Below are 15,004 nucleotides of genomic sequence, written 5' to 3'. Positions count from 1 at the left end.
GACATATCCAACCCGTGTATAAGGAATTGTGTAGAACGAACAGTTGTAAAATGCCCTTGAAAATTTTTGTACGACAGTTTTTATCTGCTGTATCAAATTACCCCTACATCGAGCTTTTTTGTGATCCTCTTCAAAGTCGATATATCCGGGTTCGACTCGTATAGATACAGTAACCTCCGTGTAAAACGCTACGTTGGAAATACTAATGGGTGCGCAGAGCTAGAATGGCGTTCAGCAACGAACGCACCTTCGGCTAACAGGTCCAGGTGGTGGAGAAACGCTACATGGCGCCATCTTCGGCCGCAGCACCTAAACCTCCGAACGCCAAGAACGCCTCGCGTGAGAACACACGTGCGTCTCAAGAAGCTGGTCGGCACTGGCACAAGAGAAAGTTATAGTTAAGGGATCGATCGGTATTTTGTGCTGAGACAAGGGTTCGATTCCAGCATGGTATACATATTCTTCATAATTTTTATTTTCTCTGCGCGAGCTGTTTGATATGATAGCAACAGGCAGCAGCCAGCACCATCAGCCATGGTCAGGAAAGCCCCGGATCAAATTCCCCCTCCTTCTCTTCCTTCCAAGATAGCTTCGCCTGCTAACCTTCGCCGACGGTGCCGGTCTTGCCGGCCGTCTTTGAGCTTGTCCCGTGAAGCGTATAGGCATCCTCAGTTGTCGCTGCTCCTGCCACCCCACCTTTCTCTCCCTTCCACCTTGTGCAGTGTGGTTGAGGTGTCCTCTGTTGACAGTTACAACAGAGGACACCTCTGTTACAGTTACCGCGCTGCACTTAGCCCCACCTTTCACCCCCCCAATCAAGAATCTCTCTCTCTCTCTCTCTCTCTCATATCGGCACACTGTTGCGACTTCACGGACTTTACCACAGGTAGTTTAAGACGAAAAGCCTTAAAGTTACTCCGCCTGCTTTAGAGGCCAACGACAACGAAATTTTAGGACCGCATAGTAAGTATAGCTCTAAACAGTGTACATATAGAGCATGCAGTTTCCGTGCAAATCTTTACGCGCGAAGAACTCGTAAAAATGGAAATTTTTGATACCAAAATTGAAAAAAAGCTACCATTATGCTCTCTGAAAATGACACACAACTGAGGAAGTCGTGAACAAGCGCGGATAGACGGCATGACCGTCCGAAATTAGCCAATGCCCGCTGCAGGCTGAAAACCTTGACGGCTGTAGTTTGACTCTGGCGTCATACCTTCCTACCACCGGCTGCACACGTCATCTGCTTGGATGTTATTTAGAAGCTGTTAATTAGAAAATTGAACGATGAGGAGCCCAGAAGCTTTCTTTGCCTAGGTTACTTAGATGGTATGTTCTACTCATTAACTAGGAATTCGTCGAATGTGAAATTTCGTTGCAGTTGACCTTAGACACCAGAGAGCAACTCTGAGCTAGTTTAATTCTGTTAAAATACTTTTTAGGCGTTCATTTGGTGCAAGGAGGTTCAATATCAGCGTACAAAAACGAAGAGTTTCTATTTCAAAGAGCCGTAGCGTCGTTGCCTTAGTATGCTGTCACAGATTTCAAGGTATTCTCATATGCTTGGCTGGTTTGTTTATCGATGAGGAATAATTATGGGAAAAAATCGTTCGCTTGTGTCTTTGGCTTCTTTAAAACGAAGTGAAGGCTTTGTTGATCAATCAACTGTTCGTTAGTCTCGAGCAAACGCTACCAGAAAGCCATGATGTCACAAACAGTCACCACAGAAACTGCAACCTCGCATTTTGTTTTAGCATGTTATTTCTTGTTTTACTCACAGAAAGACTGGCTGTTCCGGAGTGTGTTCGAACCGAGCCTGGCAACACTGCAAACGATGGCCGCGTTTTCCCACGCTCAACTTTTTTTTTATGGACTCGCGCAATGCATGCCGCGTCGCGCTGCTGCTGCTACAGTGGCTTTAGTGACTTTGCCTTTTCTGTTTTTATGTCGGCAAAACAAAGAGAACTCACTCAGACTTACAATGTTTTTTTTTGCTTAGGGCTCACTCAGACTCCGACTTTCCAAAATTCGACTCAGCCAGGCTGGCTCGGGCTCGGACTCACGGGTCAATCTCAGTCTGAGAGAGTCGACTCATTAGTTTGGCGGCCTATGTTGTATGATCTGTGCGCACTATCGGTCTGAAGAACCCATGAGCTCGCTGCCGTTGCCTATACGGGCAGTTCGCCCGTTTTTGCACGTGCTTTTAAATTTCGGCCGACAACATTTGGCAGTGTAATTTGTTGTCCGCAACATCCGCTATATGGTTTTTTTATTACTCGGCTAAGTTGTCGAGGTGGTGGCTTATTTTGTATTTCCGGGAAAATTGTTTAAGCATTCTGCTTCTTCAACGATTTCTTCAGTTTGGTTCGGAGTTTTTTTTTCCTAACTTGTGCCTTTCTTAGTCGGCACTTTTAGCTTTTGTATAAAGCTGTATGGAATTTTTGGATTCCGCGGATATTTGTACAGCGATTCCGCGTGGTTTTTCTACAGCGTTGCGACACTGCCTCCATGGCTGCTTATATTTCTACTTAATCGAACGCTTTTTCATAATCTGTGAAGGTCATATAGGTAGGTCAGTTATATTTCGCAGACTTCTCAATTACCTATTTGATAACAGTGCGGCACTGCCACAGACCACTGCATGCAGAACAGTCAACGGCCTCCACCCGGCACCTTGCCTTCCTAAGTGGACGCTCTAGATTAGTCTGACGTGGACATCGGTCAGTTGTTGGGCGTCTGTGCATTAATAGTACATCACCTATTGTACATATTGCACTACCAGACTTTTCTTGTTTTCCCCGTAATACTTTTGCAAATTTGAACATCATTTTCTCCATGGCACTGCGTGGTAGGGGGAGATCAGCTGTTACGGCAGTGCCATGGTCCGCGACCACACCAGATAGCGACGGACACAATCCTGCCAACGCCCATGAATGTTTGCACATCGGGGCTACCCCACCGATGTGCAATAACACATGTAGCCGCGGTCACCTGCAATAACGCCCATCACAATGACATTGGTGTCCATCAGTTTTTAAGATACCTATTAGTGGCCAGCCTATTCACTGGGTTGATTGAAGTCTAGCGTTACCTTTATTCTATTCGAAATCACACAATTAAATATTTTGTAGAATATCTGCCTCACCTAAACAACAGCACTTGTGAGGGTACAATATGAAAATATGTATCCTCACTTTGGTAGAAATGCCGCAAAAGAAGACGATTCACTAGGCTACACAACAGGACACGCGGCATACTTAACTAGTCCTGTAATACAATGCCCCATCAACGTACTGTTGTAGAGTTGTCTTGTTGTGTCGTCTAATGTGTCGTCTCCCTTTGTGCCCATTCCTCCAAGTTATGCCCGTACCAACTAGACCAACAGTAATTCTACTCATATGACCGAACTATTGAAAAGTTTCGTCGGTGTGACAGAGTAACTAACGCGTTGCCTGTGGATCTTGTTGTTCAAGATGCCGCCTGTTGTGTTTTCACCCTTCGAATTATCCGCTGCAACGCATGCGACCGGCAAGTTTATATCGTTTCCTTCTCTCTCCGCGCAGAAGTCCTGGACCGGACGCTGAACGAATACGACTCGGAGGGCCGCTCGACCAAGAGCAGTTCCATCGAAAGCATCCCGAAGCAGAACGGAGCCTCCTCCGCGCCCGCCGCCTCGAGCGGCGCAAGCGCTCCCGCGACTGCGACAGCAGCAGCGACGGCGGGCCCGGAGGCGCCCAAGACGGCCTCGATCCGCAGCCGACCCGTCCGCATGACGGCCGCCGAACTCGAAGAGTTCCTCACGCGCCAGAGCGCCGAGCGCAAGCCGCGCGTGTTCGGCAGCGTCGCCGCGATGAAGCGGGCCGCCCGCGGGGCCGGGCCGACCATCCTCAAGGACTTCAACAGCGAACCCGAGCTGAACGCGGCCGAGACGGACCTCGCCCGGCGACGGAGCCGGAGCCAGGAGAACCTCGCCGTCTACGGCGAGTCCTGGCAGAAGATGGAGGAGATCTGGAAGAAACCCGCGACGCGCATCTACGCTGAGACGAAGGCGACGGCCGCCGCTGCGAAGCAGCCGCCGCCACTTCCCAGCGGCGGCGGTGCCGCACCGCCTGCAGCATCCCTGGCTCCGGTGTCAGCGGAGCAAGCTAGTCAAGGCTCGCGGAAACCCCCGCCAAGCCACCCGCCTCCGCCACCACCCGTGGGCCAAATGCTGAAAGTCGATGTGTCAAACGCGATGGGCGACTACGCCAACGTGGACGGGATACCGGACTCGAAGGTCATGTCTAGCTTCAGGCCGGGAGACAGCGCCAAGCTCTACGCGTCTCCTGAGTCCCTGACGCACGTAGCGTACAAGACGGCTGCGGAGGCCCGCGGTGCGGCGCGACCCGGAAGAACTCCGGCCGCTCCGCCGGGCTCCGGAACGCGGTCGCAGTCGCTGCCGCCCCGGATTCAGAACAGGGAACCATCGGAGACGCGCGAAAACGTGGTCTACTCCACGTTCAGGGTGGTGCAGCCAACGCCGGAGACGGGGACTCTGCGGGGAACAGGCAAGACTAAGAAGGTCAGAGGCCCCGCGGCAGTTCAGGAGGAACCGCCACCGCCTCCGGAGAAGCCTCCGTACATTCCCGAGCCGGACTACGATAGCACGGACGAAGAAGAGGAGCAGGTATCCAGGACGCAGAAGTCGGGAGACATGGGAACGTTCAAGGCATCGTCCGCTGGCTCGAGACGTGACGAGGCACCTCCACCGCCCGAGAGGGCTCCGACAACAACTGCTACCATGATGACAGCAGTGCGCCACGATTCAGACCCGAAGGTGATCGCAACCAAGTGTCACACACTAGAGCCGCGCTCATCCAGAGCGCAGGAAACCATCGTTCACATCAAGAGGGACCCGCTCGAATCCGAAAAGCTAGTCCTCGAGGTTTCCGCCGGCTCCGTGCGCGACAACATCAGCGCATTCGAGAAACGGAGTGCCGGCAGCAGCACAACCCCGAGGCCCACGAAGCACGCTGGGTCCAAGGACCACCATCACCACCTGCACGAAGAGCCGGAGAACAGTTCCAGCGGTGTGTCGTCGGACGTTGAGGTGGACAGGCAGGAGCTCCGGTCGTACGATCAGGCGGCCCTGTCCAAGCGACTCAGCGCCTACTACCTCCAGCGACGGCAGTCCGCCGAGAACCTGGTTCCCGTGTCGACGACCGCCCCAACCGCTGCGCCTGTGGTTTCGAACCTCGACTCGCACCTGAACCAGAGGAACATGCACGGACGGCAGCAACAAATGGTACCGCCGGTCTCTTCATCAGCAGCGTCCATGGCGGCGGCAGTATCTTCTCTAGCGGCCAGCAACCAGGCCGCCCGGAGAACACAGGCTGCCGACAACAAAGCCGTCCTAGGCGGCATTCCCAAAAAGACGCTCAAGATCAGGCTGGACCAGAAGGTTCACGCGACGAGAAGGGCAGAAGGAGCGCCGCGTGGGACTGACGCCGCCGCAGACGGCTCGAGCCTCAAACGCAGCATCGACGAGAGCCTGGACTTCATCAGGTTGCAAATCGACTCGCTGGGTCTCTCGTCCGTCAACGAGGCGGACATGCTCACCGAACTTGTCCCTCCGCCACCTGAGTTCTCGCACGGAGTGCGGCCTCAACAGGCCGAGCCCATCGCGCCACCGCCGCCCGAGTTTTCCGACGAGTACCACCGCCGCTTCGACCATCACCAGCCGGCGCCGCCGCACCACCACCAGCCGCAGCAGCTACCGCAGCACCAGCCGCAGTCGCAGCAGCTGGCTCGTCACCAGGCCGCGCTGTACCACCAGCTGAACCAGTCGCAACAGCAGCAGCACCTGCCGGCAGCGTACTGCCGCTACAACGGCTCTCCGCAGCACCACCACGCGGCCACGCTGCGGCCCACCAGTTCAGCGCACCACCAGCCGCGGCCCACGGTGCACGACGTCTACCGTTCCGGATACGGGACCCTGGGCAGGCGGACCGATCCTCAGGTACTCGTTGTCCCCATCGAGCGACAGGCGGGGGACTTGGCCCGTTTGAAGTCGGTCCAGCGGGAGTTCAGGCAGAAGCCCTTGGTCGAGTGGAGTGCCCGGGACGTGAGCGATTGGCTGGAGTCCCTCTTCCTCCAGGAGTACAGGCCGCGATTCGTTGAAGCCGGCATCACCGGAGTGAAGCTGGCCAACATGGACTCCAACGACTTCATGGGACTGGGGGTGAAGCAGGTTGGCCACAGGGTCAACATGGAGCGCTCGCTCAGGCGCTACATGAAGTAGGCATTCCTTCGTACCTGCCGACACAATTAGCTTGCCGGGGTGGCATGTAGTTCGATAGCGTCAGGGTCTGAGCCATTCGGTTTGTCGCTGGCTACGTCTTGGGTGTGATGCGAAGTACACGGATTAGAGAACAAGTGGGTGCAGCGCAGAGGGCACTGGTTTCGATAATCAGCTTAATTCCTGGCTCCGCGAGGTGTGACCTCAAGATAGCTAAAACGAGCAAGGCCAGATGGAGGTGCGCTGCTTAATTTTTTTTTCGTCGTGTGGTCATTCCCCTACTGTTGAACGCCTTGGTGTGAAACCAAGTGATAGAATTACAAAGACACTATCAGGCAGCGGTGTTGCATCAACGCCACTACACATGGTACCACCACATTGGCATCGAATCCCTGTACTTCGCTACCATTCTGTAATTGGAGTTCGTTGTTTTTTTAGCCCGCTCTTCGCCAACGTCGCCACGCAGGTGCGTCACTTATAGCGCTTCAAACGCTATAATCTGGAGCGTGTATGCGGAGTGTGGGCCTGCTTGGCGACCGTAACCTCCCAGCGGTGCTTGCACGCGCCGTACTAGGCTTACCTCTTTGACGGCTTTCAAAAGCGATCCAGGCCAATGACGCGACGCAAGCGACTAATTTATTTCGCCCTAAATGCTTCTACAGTTGATTACAATACAAAGCGGAACTGCTGCGATACTGCACTACTGATTGCGCAGTGCTTTTATGGCGCGGTGTTGTGAGCGCCTTGCCGTTTTAATTCGGTGACGACTGAAGACAAAGTTAAACACTCGCCTTTGTTCCTATTTATATTGCGGTCAACTGGATGCGAGGTAGCAGTAGGTATACTTGCTGCCGGTGCCGTAGTTTTGTAAATATAATGTAGGTTTCGTCATAATATCTGCTTCTGTCAGGCGCTGCCTGATGAGTTCGTTTCGCTTTCCTGTAAATTGAGTTTTCGAGTGATGTGCAATCTGTTCCACAATTTTATCTTGTCGGAGTAATTTATCTCTAATATATTACCTTGCTTGTTCCTGTATAACAGAGTGTGATATAGTGTCCAAACGTGTTGCCATGTCGTACGCATGTGGTGATAGCTGCAACGATGTCAACGTAATGAGTACAATCGACCAGGCTTTCGTTTTGTTGTTACGTAAAAAGAAATGCGTTGTAGTGAACCTGAAATGCCAAAAATATGTACCCTTTTTCTTAGTTTATTTGCTCGCATTGCTTCGTTTAACCCAGAGTGCTGAACAGCACCTCTCTTAGATTGTGCCATCTATGCTGTGGTCTATACTTCCTGCCTAAAGTTTCGCCTGTGGCTTTAAACACGCAGTTTTACTCTGGCTGTACCTAAGGTCTAATGATCTGGGCGTTCCCTTTGACATAGTTTCAGCAAATTGTGTACAAGAAATTTGCAGGCTGATCTGTTCGTAGTTTTCTCGACCGAAAAGCCAACTTTTCTATACCACTTCTTCAGATAAGAGCCTACAATACTGCCTGGAGCGACTATAGCCATGTCAAGCTGCTCATGATGCCCCTTCACATACAGTAGCCAGCTGACTTTTTGAATGCAACGTGTGTCACTCTGGCTACCTTTAAAGACATCCCTCAAAATTGAAGTAGTCAGGAGCCTACATTTGACTTCAACTTTCGATGAAAAGATAAGCTCTCCAATGGCGCACAGCTCATGTGTACTGTAGTTTGCTTTATGAAATTAAACATCGAAATTTTCATTGAAGAGGCGCCAATGATTTCATCTGTGTCAGACGTGAAAGTGTTCTACGAGGTTTAACGCGAAGCGAGAAAAGTACCCACTCTAAATAGAAGCTGTATATTGGAATTCTAAATAAGCGGTAATTTTTGCTTGTATTAAAGTTAGGTGTTCGCATTACATTGCTTTCAAAATTTTTAGGCCAGCGGAGTGCTTAAACTCTAGGCTTCACAGAGGACATCAAAATCATTAAGTGTTATTTTTCCTAATATCACACACGAATTGTTCACCTGTGGCAACTGTTGAAAGATCCTCTAGTTCTTGGAAGCTTCCTGTAACTTCTGTCTCATACCAATTTTGTCACCTTCAACGGTTTTCATCACGCATGTGCGGTCACTTCTACAATGAAGTTGAACAGGCCACCGAAACCATTGAACAAGCATAATCAACATTTCTTGACCCCGCACTCTTCACGAAAACACACGACTTGTCATTCCTAGCCTACCTAGCACCTGTTCTGCGTTGCTTTCTTACTGCTGGAAACAAAAGGCTTGGACAGCTAGGCGCGATGCATGCTTTTGCAGAACCTCCTCGAGTACCGGTCCACACACACACAGTTCGCTGGTAACGCTCGACATTCCAGACGAGCTTGCCGGAATACAATGCTCAATTCGCCAAAGACGCAAGGCTGGATTCTCACAAGAACTTATGACGAACAGGTTACTTTAGGTTCGTGGGTCCCTTGGAAGAAGTCAAAGGGCACGTCTGTGAAAGCAGACAGTCCAGCTCGTTGAACTGCAAGAATATTACGCTAGGTGACTCTGAAAGCAGAGCGGTTGCTGCAGAAGACAAAAAAAGAAAGAATGCGAGAACAGATTGAGCGGAAGTAAACACGAGGAAAAAGGAAGGAAGTGGGGGAGACAAAGCCTGGAACGTGAAACGAGATATGAAGTTGTGTTCGGAGCTTTGGTTGTTTTATGTCACTGCCTAGTGTTCACCTCAGCGCTAAATTTCTGTTGGGGAATTTCTGTTTCCCCACAGACATACGCCAAGTTGTGATAGTCGACTTGGATAGGCATTGATTGTTTGTGTTTCTTTTTTCTGTGCTTTCACATTTCGAGTCCATAATTAGGGTCAATTTAATTTGAATTGTTAATTCAGAGCGACTCGTACCGAGTTCACTTACGAAGCACGTGAACTTGGATCGAATTGATCAAACAAACCTGTATTCGCACTCTCTTTAATAGCAGAGCATGAAGAAAAAAAGAAGCCCTGGCAAAACTCTTTTCGTCAATCCGTGCTTATCCTACATTTAGAATCACATTTGGAGTTCTCGTATGTCCTGATGCAGTAAGCACTGTCTGCTTGCAGTGCGATTATTCCATAACGGTGGAGAATACGCCGGCAAAATAAGAGTCACGTATGGGACAAACTGATACGGGAGCTGAAAGTACTAACTTTGCTGTTTGAGCGTGAGCAGCATGCTCCAAGTCGACTAGCAGAAGAGAATGCACACGAGGTTGCAGAATGAGCGCATAAAGTTTTTGTCGAATCGAAAGCCCGTCGTCTCTGGCTCACATTTGCAAAGTAGAGGAGTCTATACGTCATACATTGCCAGAACCGTTTCCTGAATGCGTGAATGAAAGGTATCGCTTTTCGTGTCGCCTATTACCGACACAGATGAATGTGTGAGAAAACTTTCTTTACCGAGACCTTGTCGTTTCTCGAATGAGTGTTGGTGGCGCGTAGCTTTGCAGCCGCAACGGCGTAAAGCTACGTCGACACTTTGTTAAAAGCGATAACGTGTATTTATTCTGCTCCGAATTAGGATGTACAATGAGAACCTGCAGTTTCTGCATTCACAAAGCACCCCAGTTCTTTAATCATTTCTTTTCTGAGAAGGGGGGGAGAGGAGGGAACACGAACTTCTGTATGGCTTTGTTTTCGGTTTGGGATTTACGCGGCGATCGCACTGTATCGTGCGTTGACGTCGTTCTGCATCAAAATCTGTTTAGCACTTGTTCGATCTACTTTTCCTAATGATATATTTCCGCGTTCTTTCGTGCTATACATTAGCCATGATTCTTTTGTTTCGTTTAGTCACCGACATACTTCACCTCTTCAATGGCAGGTGGTCCTGGAAAACACGATTTTCGGTGCGTCATTTACGCCACCTTGTTGGTTGACGGCTTATTGTACCACTTGACAATGTGCAGGATGTACCATTGAACCACAGCTGTAGCTGTTAGATTTTAGAGAAAATGCGATGTGGAGCAGGCCAGACGACAATACTAACCTACAGTATTTGCTGTTTGAAACATTTCCGGTATTTGGAAGGCTAGGTGATACACCGTTTGCAACAATCTATATTGCGAAACATTAAACATACCCTTTATTATTATTTTTAGAAAGCAATTATGGAGGATCTGAGATGAGTTCTAGAATTGTGTCAGTACGACGGTCGCGGGCAGCTAACACACCCACACCCAGTTAACTTATACTCTAGAAGATTGTCATCTTTTGAGGCATTCAGACTTTGCGTATCAAGGGACGGATGGTGTGTGCAATGAAATTTTCTTTGTATTTAAAACAGGGAACTGTCCCTTTGCTTCCCGCCTGTTTTGAGGGCATGAGGCAAATGCGAGAATACATTTGAATAGTGGTAAAGAAATAGTCAGGTACATGCTGTATTAGTTCCTTGATTTGAAAAGCGTTATTGTAAAGTTTAGGGGCTACAACACACTTGGGAAGTTGGTCATGAAGCGAGTTACATCGAGGGTCATGGTCTGATCCCTGGCTTGAGTACATGTCACGCTGGCTTTGGCAATGTCTACGAGGTAAGGTGACGATCACGCAGCTACATGTTTCAGGTCTCAAAGTGTGTGATAGTTCAAGTCTTGCCCCGACTGCTTCAACGTTCTTTTAAGAAGTTTACTGTGACCTCATGTATAGAAATGTCATGTCTGGAAGCTGACTTGCTTAATGTGTTGTGTCGTACTCCCTTGTAATTTACCTTTAAGTTATGTTTATATCGGCAGGTACCAGTTATTGTCTTCTACCGTCGCTATTTAAATGAACTTCCTAAGTACTCTAGGCACACAAATTCTGCTGCGTTAGAGAAAGAAACTGAGCTGTCGTGCTTGTTGCAACAGGAAAGCGTGTAGAACAACGCAGTTCTAAATACTACCCTTGCCTGTACATATGAACGCTGAGTATTTGACGAGAGTGTTGCCATGTATCGAAATCTCGCGAATTCATTTGCGGTGGCATTGTACATATATATCTTATTCAGTGCGTGAATGTGTATATGGAATATGTATGCGCATATTACAATATAAAGTCGATTTAAAATATTACCCGTGTGATGTTTATTCTCCCTCCAGCAATGCACCATTTACAACCTCAACGCAAACCACTTCTTGCGGGACTGTGTTGGGGTTTTATGGGTCAGTGTTATATTTGCGAGAAGGGCGTTGCTTGTCCCGTGGTCAAGCAGGTCTAGTCTTGTGGTGCCAGCAGCACTACGACAGTCGCCCTATGGGATCACTCTGTTATTTCCAGCAGCTAACGCTTTGGCCTTTTACAGTAAGAGCCTTTGCGTGAGGAGTTAGCAATGGCCACTCCGCGTCATTTGAACTGCCGGTGTCGTCTTGTTCGTCGAGCCGAGGTGTCTCTGCTGAATGTTTTTCTAAATGCAGCTATCAAACTGATTATCCGAGTTGTGCGTTATCAGTGGCACTAAGAGCTCCGAATACTGCCCATTTCACCACGTCCCTTTCCCGTAGCTGGACCACCGTCGCACGCCCTCCTATTTGTATTTTCATGCAAACATATAAACAGCACAAAGAGAGAAAGGGAGGCAGGTTAGGAAGCCTCCTGAAAAGAAGATCCTGCCTACCTGCTTGAAGAGGAGCAAAGAAATAAAGAAAAAGGAGAAAAGGAAAGCACAACACAACGTCTCGCATCACGAGTAAAATACCAACACTGTAGAAGACAGTGGGGTCTCGCAACTGAAAATTATAAGATAACTTAAGAACCTTCGTATTGATTTGCAGCGAGATATTTCGGAAAGTGCATGAGTGAGGTTTCTAAAAGATCAAACAGTCGTAATTTGCACAGCCGACGGCTGAAATTTGGAAATAATAAAAAAAATTGCCCGAATGTTTCTTGTGGTCGAGCCCGGGCTTTTACGCAGCCATTCAGCGTCAACTTCGCAGTTTAGACCTTCGCTGCAACAGAATGCAAGGCTTTGTTTCATGGCCGGACACACGGCCCACACCACCCTTCGCTATTGAACTACATTTCGCAAGAGTATGCCAGCAAACGAAAAGAAAGCAGAAAAAAACATTAGACAAGGCACAGAGAAAGGCACAAAAACGGTGCGAGTACCCTCCCTATTACTTTCTTCTGTGCTTTGTCTCAGGATATTGTCTGGTTTCCCTTTCCGTTTGCTGGCATACTATTACGAAATGTCGTGTATCAACTCGCCCAATAAGCCACTCTAACGAACTCCTAGAATACCGTCCGCCAATGTTGAATGGCTTCCAAGCCACTTTTGCGTGACGGGCAGCGAACGTGGCGATGGAGTCAGTTGGTCTGCTATGAAGATGGCATGCAGGAGGAATCCACCCTGCTGTTAATAGTCGATGCAACAGCAGGTGATTAGGTGTTTAGCAGGTTACATGCTCTATCAGCATAAATTCAAGCGCAAACGAGTTAAAAGCACCTAGAGCGTATTGTTTCGTTTTCAAGTTCGTCCGAGTCTAACCTTGGCCTACTTTAGGCTCCAAAGCCTTGGCTAGCCACTCCGTAGCCGACGATTAGCAGTCGGCTACAGAGGGGCCATATGTCGTACTCCCATGCAATTACGCGTAACAGGTGTCGTGATCCTTTTCCTTTTCTTGATCGCGCTTTAAATTGCGTTGATGGTACGTAGTAGTGTTCAAACCTGTGCTGCTCCCCGAAAACTTGCGGAAACGAAACACCTTTTTATAAACATGAGAATAAAGACATGTGAAAACTATCCTGAAAATATATTACTGTGGCCTTTAGTGTACAAGGGCCGTCAGACATTGTCACGGAAGCTGGTAAAGCTAGTTAAATGTGCTGAACGTATTACTTGATCTAGAGAGGCTACGCTAAATGGAAGAGTCGAGAGGACACATTTTCCCGTTACCTTCGCACGAACTTCTTACTGATCACTATGAGAAGAGAGGATGCTGTTATGAATGGTGTCAGTTTTTCCAGCGGTTACCACTTAGGCCTATTCTACATTAGCAGACTATATTATTTGCCAGTTAATTTCCTAATATCGTACCTCAAGCTAATCATCATTCGCACTTGGCTGCGTAGTGTTCCCTTCGGCACTCGTGCTGTTATTCCAACAAATGTGTGCATTACATGACATGACCAACTGCAAACTGCACTCCTGTAGCTTAAACGTAATTAGAAGGCAGGTGCGCAGTTGTTCTCTGGAGTCCTACTGCCGCATTTTTTCAAGCGAAGCTTGATATTGGCTCATAAGCTTCAGTTGCGTTGTCGTGGTCACGCAAAATATGACTGTTGCTCCCTGAGCAGACAGCTCTGGGAGCAACAGACAGCTCTGGGAGCAACAGCTCTGGGAGTTGACAGCTGCGCCGGCGCCGGAGTGTGAGTCATTAGCAAGGGTTCCACCTGGATAGGCGCGCGCTCACGCCACGCGCGCAACCAATCAGAGCCGTTTCGCTTTCGCCGGGGAGGGAAAGGGCAGGAAAAGGTTTCTCGCGTGCTTACCGGGCTTCGTTCACGTTCAGTCTCCTAAAACGGATGTGACGGCCACGCGTTGTGCGTTCCCCCGAGGAACAGGCAGCCTTCGATGAGTGGCAGAGAGAACTCGCCCGTGAAAGGGCTCGACGTCGGCGCGCCGATCCAGCCGTTAGAGCCGTTTCGTGTGCGCTGCCGCCGCCTTCATTTCCGTTCAGTTCAGTCTCGGAAAACGGATGAGACGGCCGCGCGTCGTGCGTTCCCCCGAGGAAGAGACAGCCTTCGACGAGCGGCGACGAGAACTCGCCAGTGAAAGGGCTCGCCGTCGGCGGGCCGATCCAGCCGTTAGAGCGGCCCAAGCACAGGTAATCCGACAGCAACGTAAAGAAGGTACCAATCTGAGGGAGCGGGAGGACAAAGCAATCTGGCACTGTTATCTGTGGGTTACTTAACCGTGATGGAGGTCATGTGCACGTAGGACAAGCTTCGCCTACCCCCATTTTCCGGTAGGGGAAGGGTTGGTCATTTTTCCTAGCGAGGTTGCGCTTGTAATTTTACATACAATTGTTTCTAGCGTGCTTCTTACCTTTCAGTTATTAAAGCGAAGCTCTCTTTTCATCCTCCCTCCGATTTGCGAGTGCTGACAGCAGCCGTCTTGCCTTGTGGATAACTAGCGTCACTGTGTGTATGCTCGAATATAAAACTTGGGAAACTGGGTATGTGAAATCGGGTACGTGCGCATCCCTGGCCAGTCCCCCAGAATGGGTATGTGCCACTGTGACAGTAGTGATAAGCCTTCAATGTGGTTATATACGCAGTTATCATTTTCAAGCTCTGCGTAATTTTTAGAAATTTGCGCAGGAACTTCTCTGAGTGTTGTCTAAGTATGCATAAACATTGTGCCACTTGCTCATCTCCACGCAGCCCGGTGTCATTATCAATGCTATGAAATTTGTTCCGACCACTATAAACCCTTATGAATATCTGTTGTTATCAATCTTATCGGGCTCGATCCGAGCCTTATCAACCCTTATCGGCCGGTATCAACTTCATCGCAATTGATTTGATCCTTATCAACCCTTATCTCTCCTTATCAATTCTTATCGGTCCTTATCAACCTTATCGAACTTGATCCGACCCTGATCAACTCTTATCGGTGCTTATTAACCTTATCCTAATTGATCCGACCATTTTAATCCCTTATCGCTCTTTAGCAGTTTATTCATCCGCGTCGAACCATTACCGACCATAATGAGACCCATACAACCCCTCATC

At 49.2% G+C, this 15,004-nt stretch overlaps 1 protein-coding gene across 7 annotated transcripts in view; it reads left to right on the top strand.

Moving 5' to 3' along the window:
• Prosap (SH3 and multiple ankyrin repeat domains prosap) overlaps window positions 1-11,343 on the top strand; it is a 228,490-nt gene extending 217,147 nt beyond the window's left edge. For all 7 annotated transcript variants that reach the window (XM_075675787.1, XM_075675786.1, XM_075675785.1 and 4 more), the window contains one exon: window positions 3,564-11,343. In XM_075675787.1, coding sequence (XP_075531902.1) covers window positions 3,564-6,280 — 2,717 coding nt within the window. In that variant the 3' untranslated portion in view covers window positions 6,281-11,343. The remainder of the gene's footprint in view (window positions 1-3,563) is intronic.
• Window positions 11,344-15,004: the final 3,661 nt, after the last annotated feature.

The sequence above is a fragment of the Dermacentor variabilis genome, chromosome 11 (assembly GCF_050947875.1).
Source record: "Dermacentor variabilis isolate Ectoservices chromosome 11, ASM5094787v1, whole genome shotgun sequence".
Taxonomy (NCBI): Eukaryota; Metazoa; Arthropoda; class Arachnida; order Ixodida; family Ixodidae; genus Dermacentor; species Dermacentor variabilis.
This window is presented reverse-complemented; position numbering and strand designations above follow the sequence as displayed.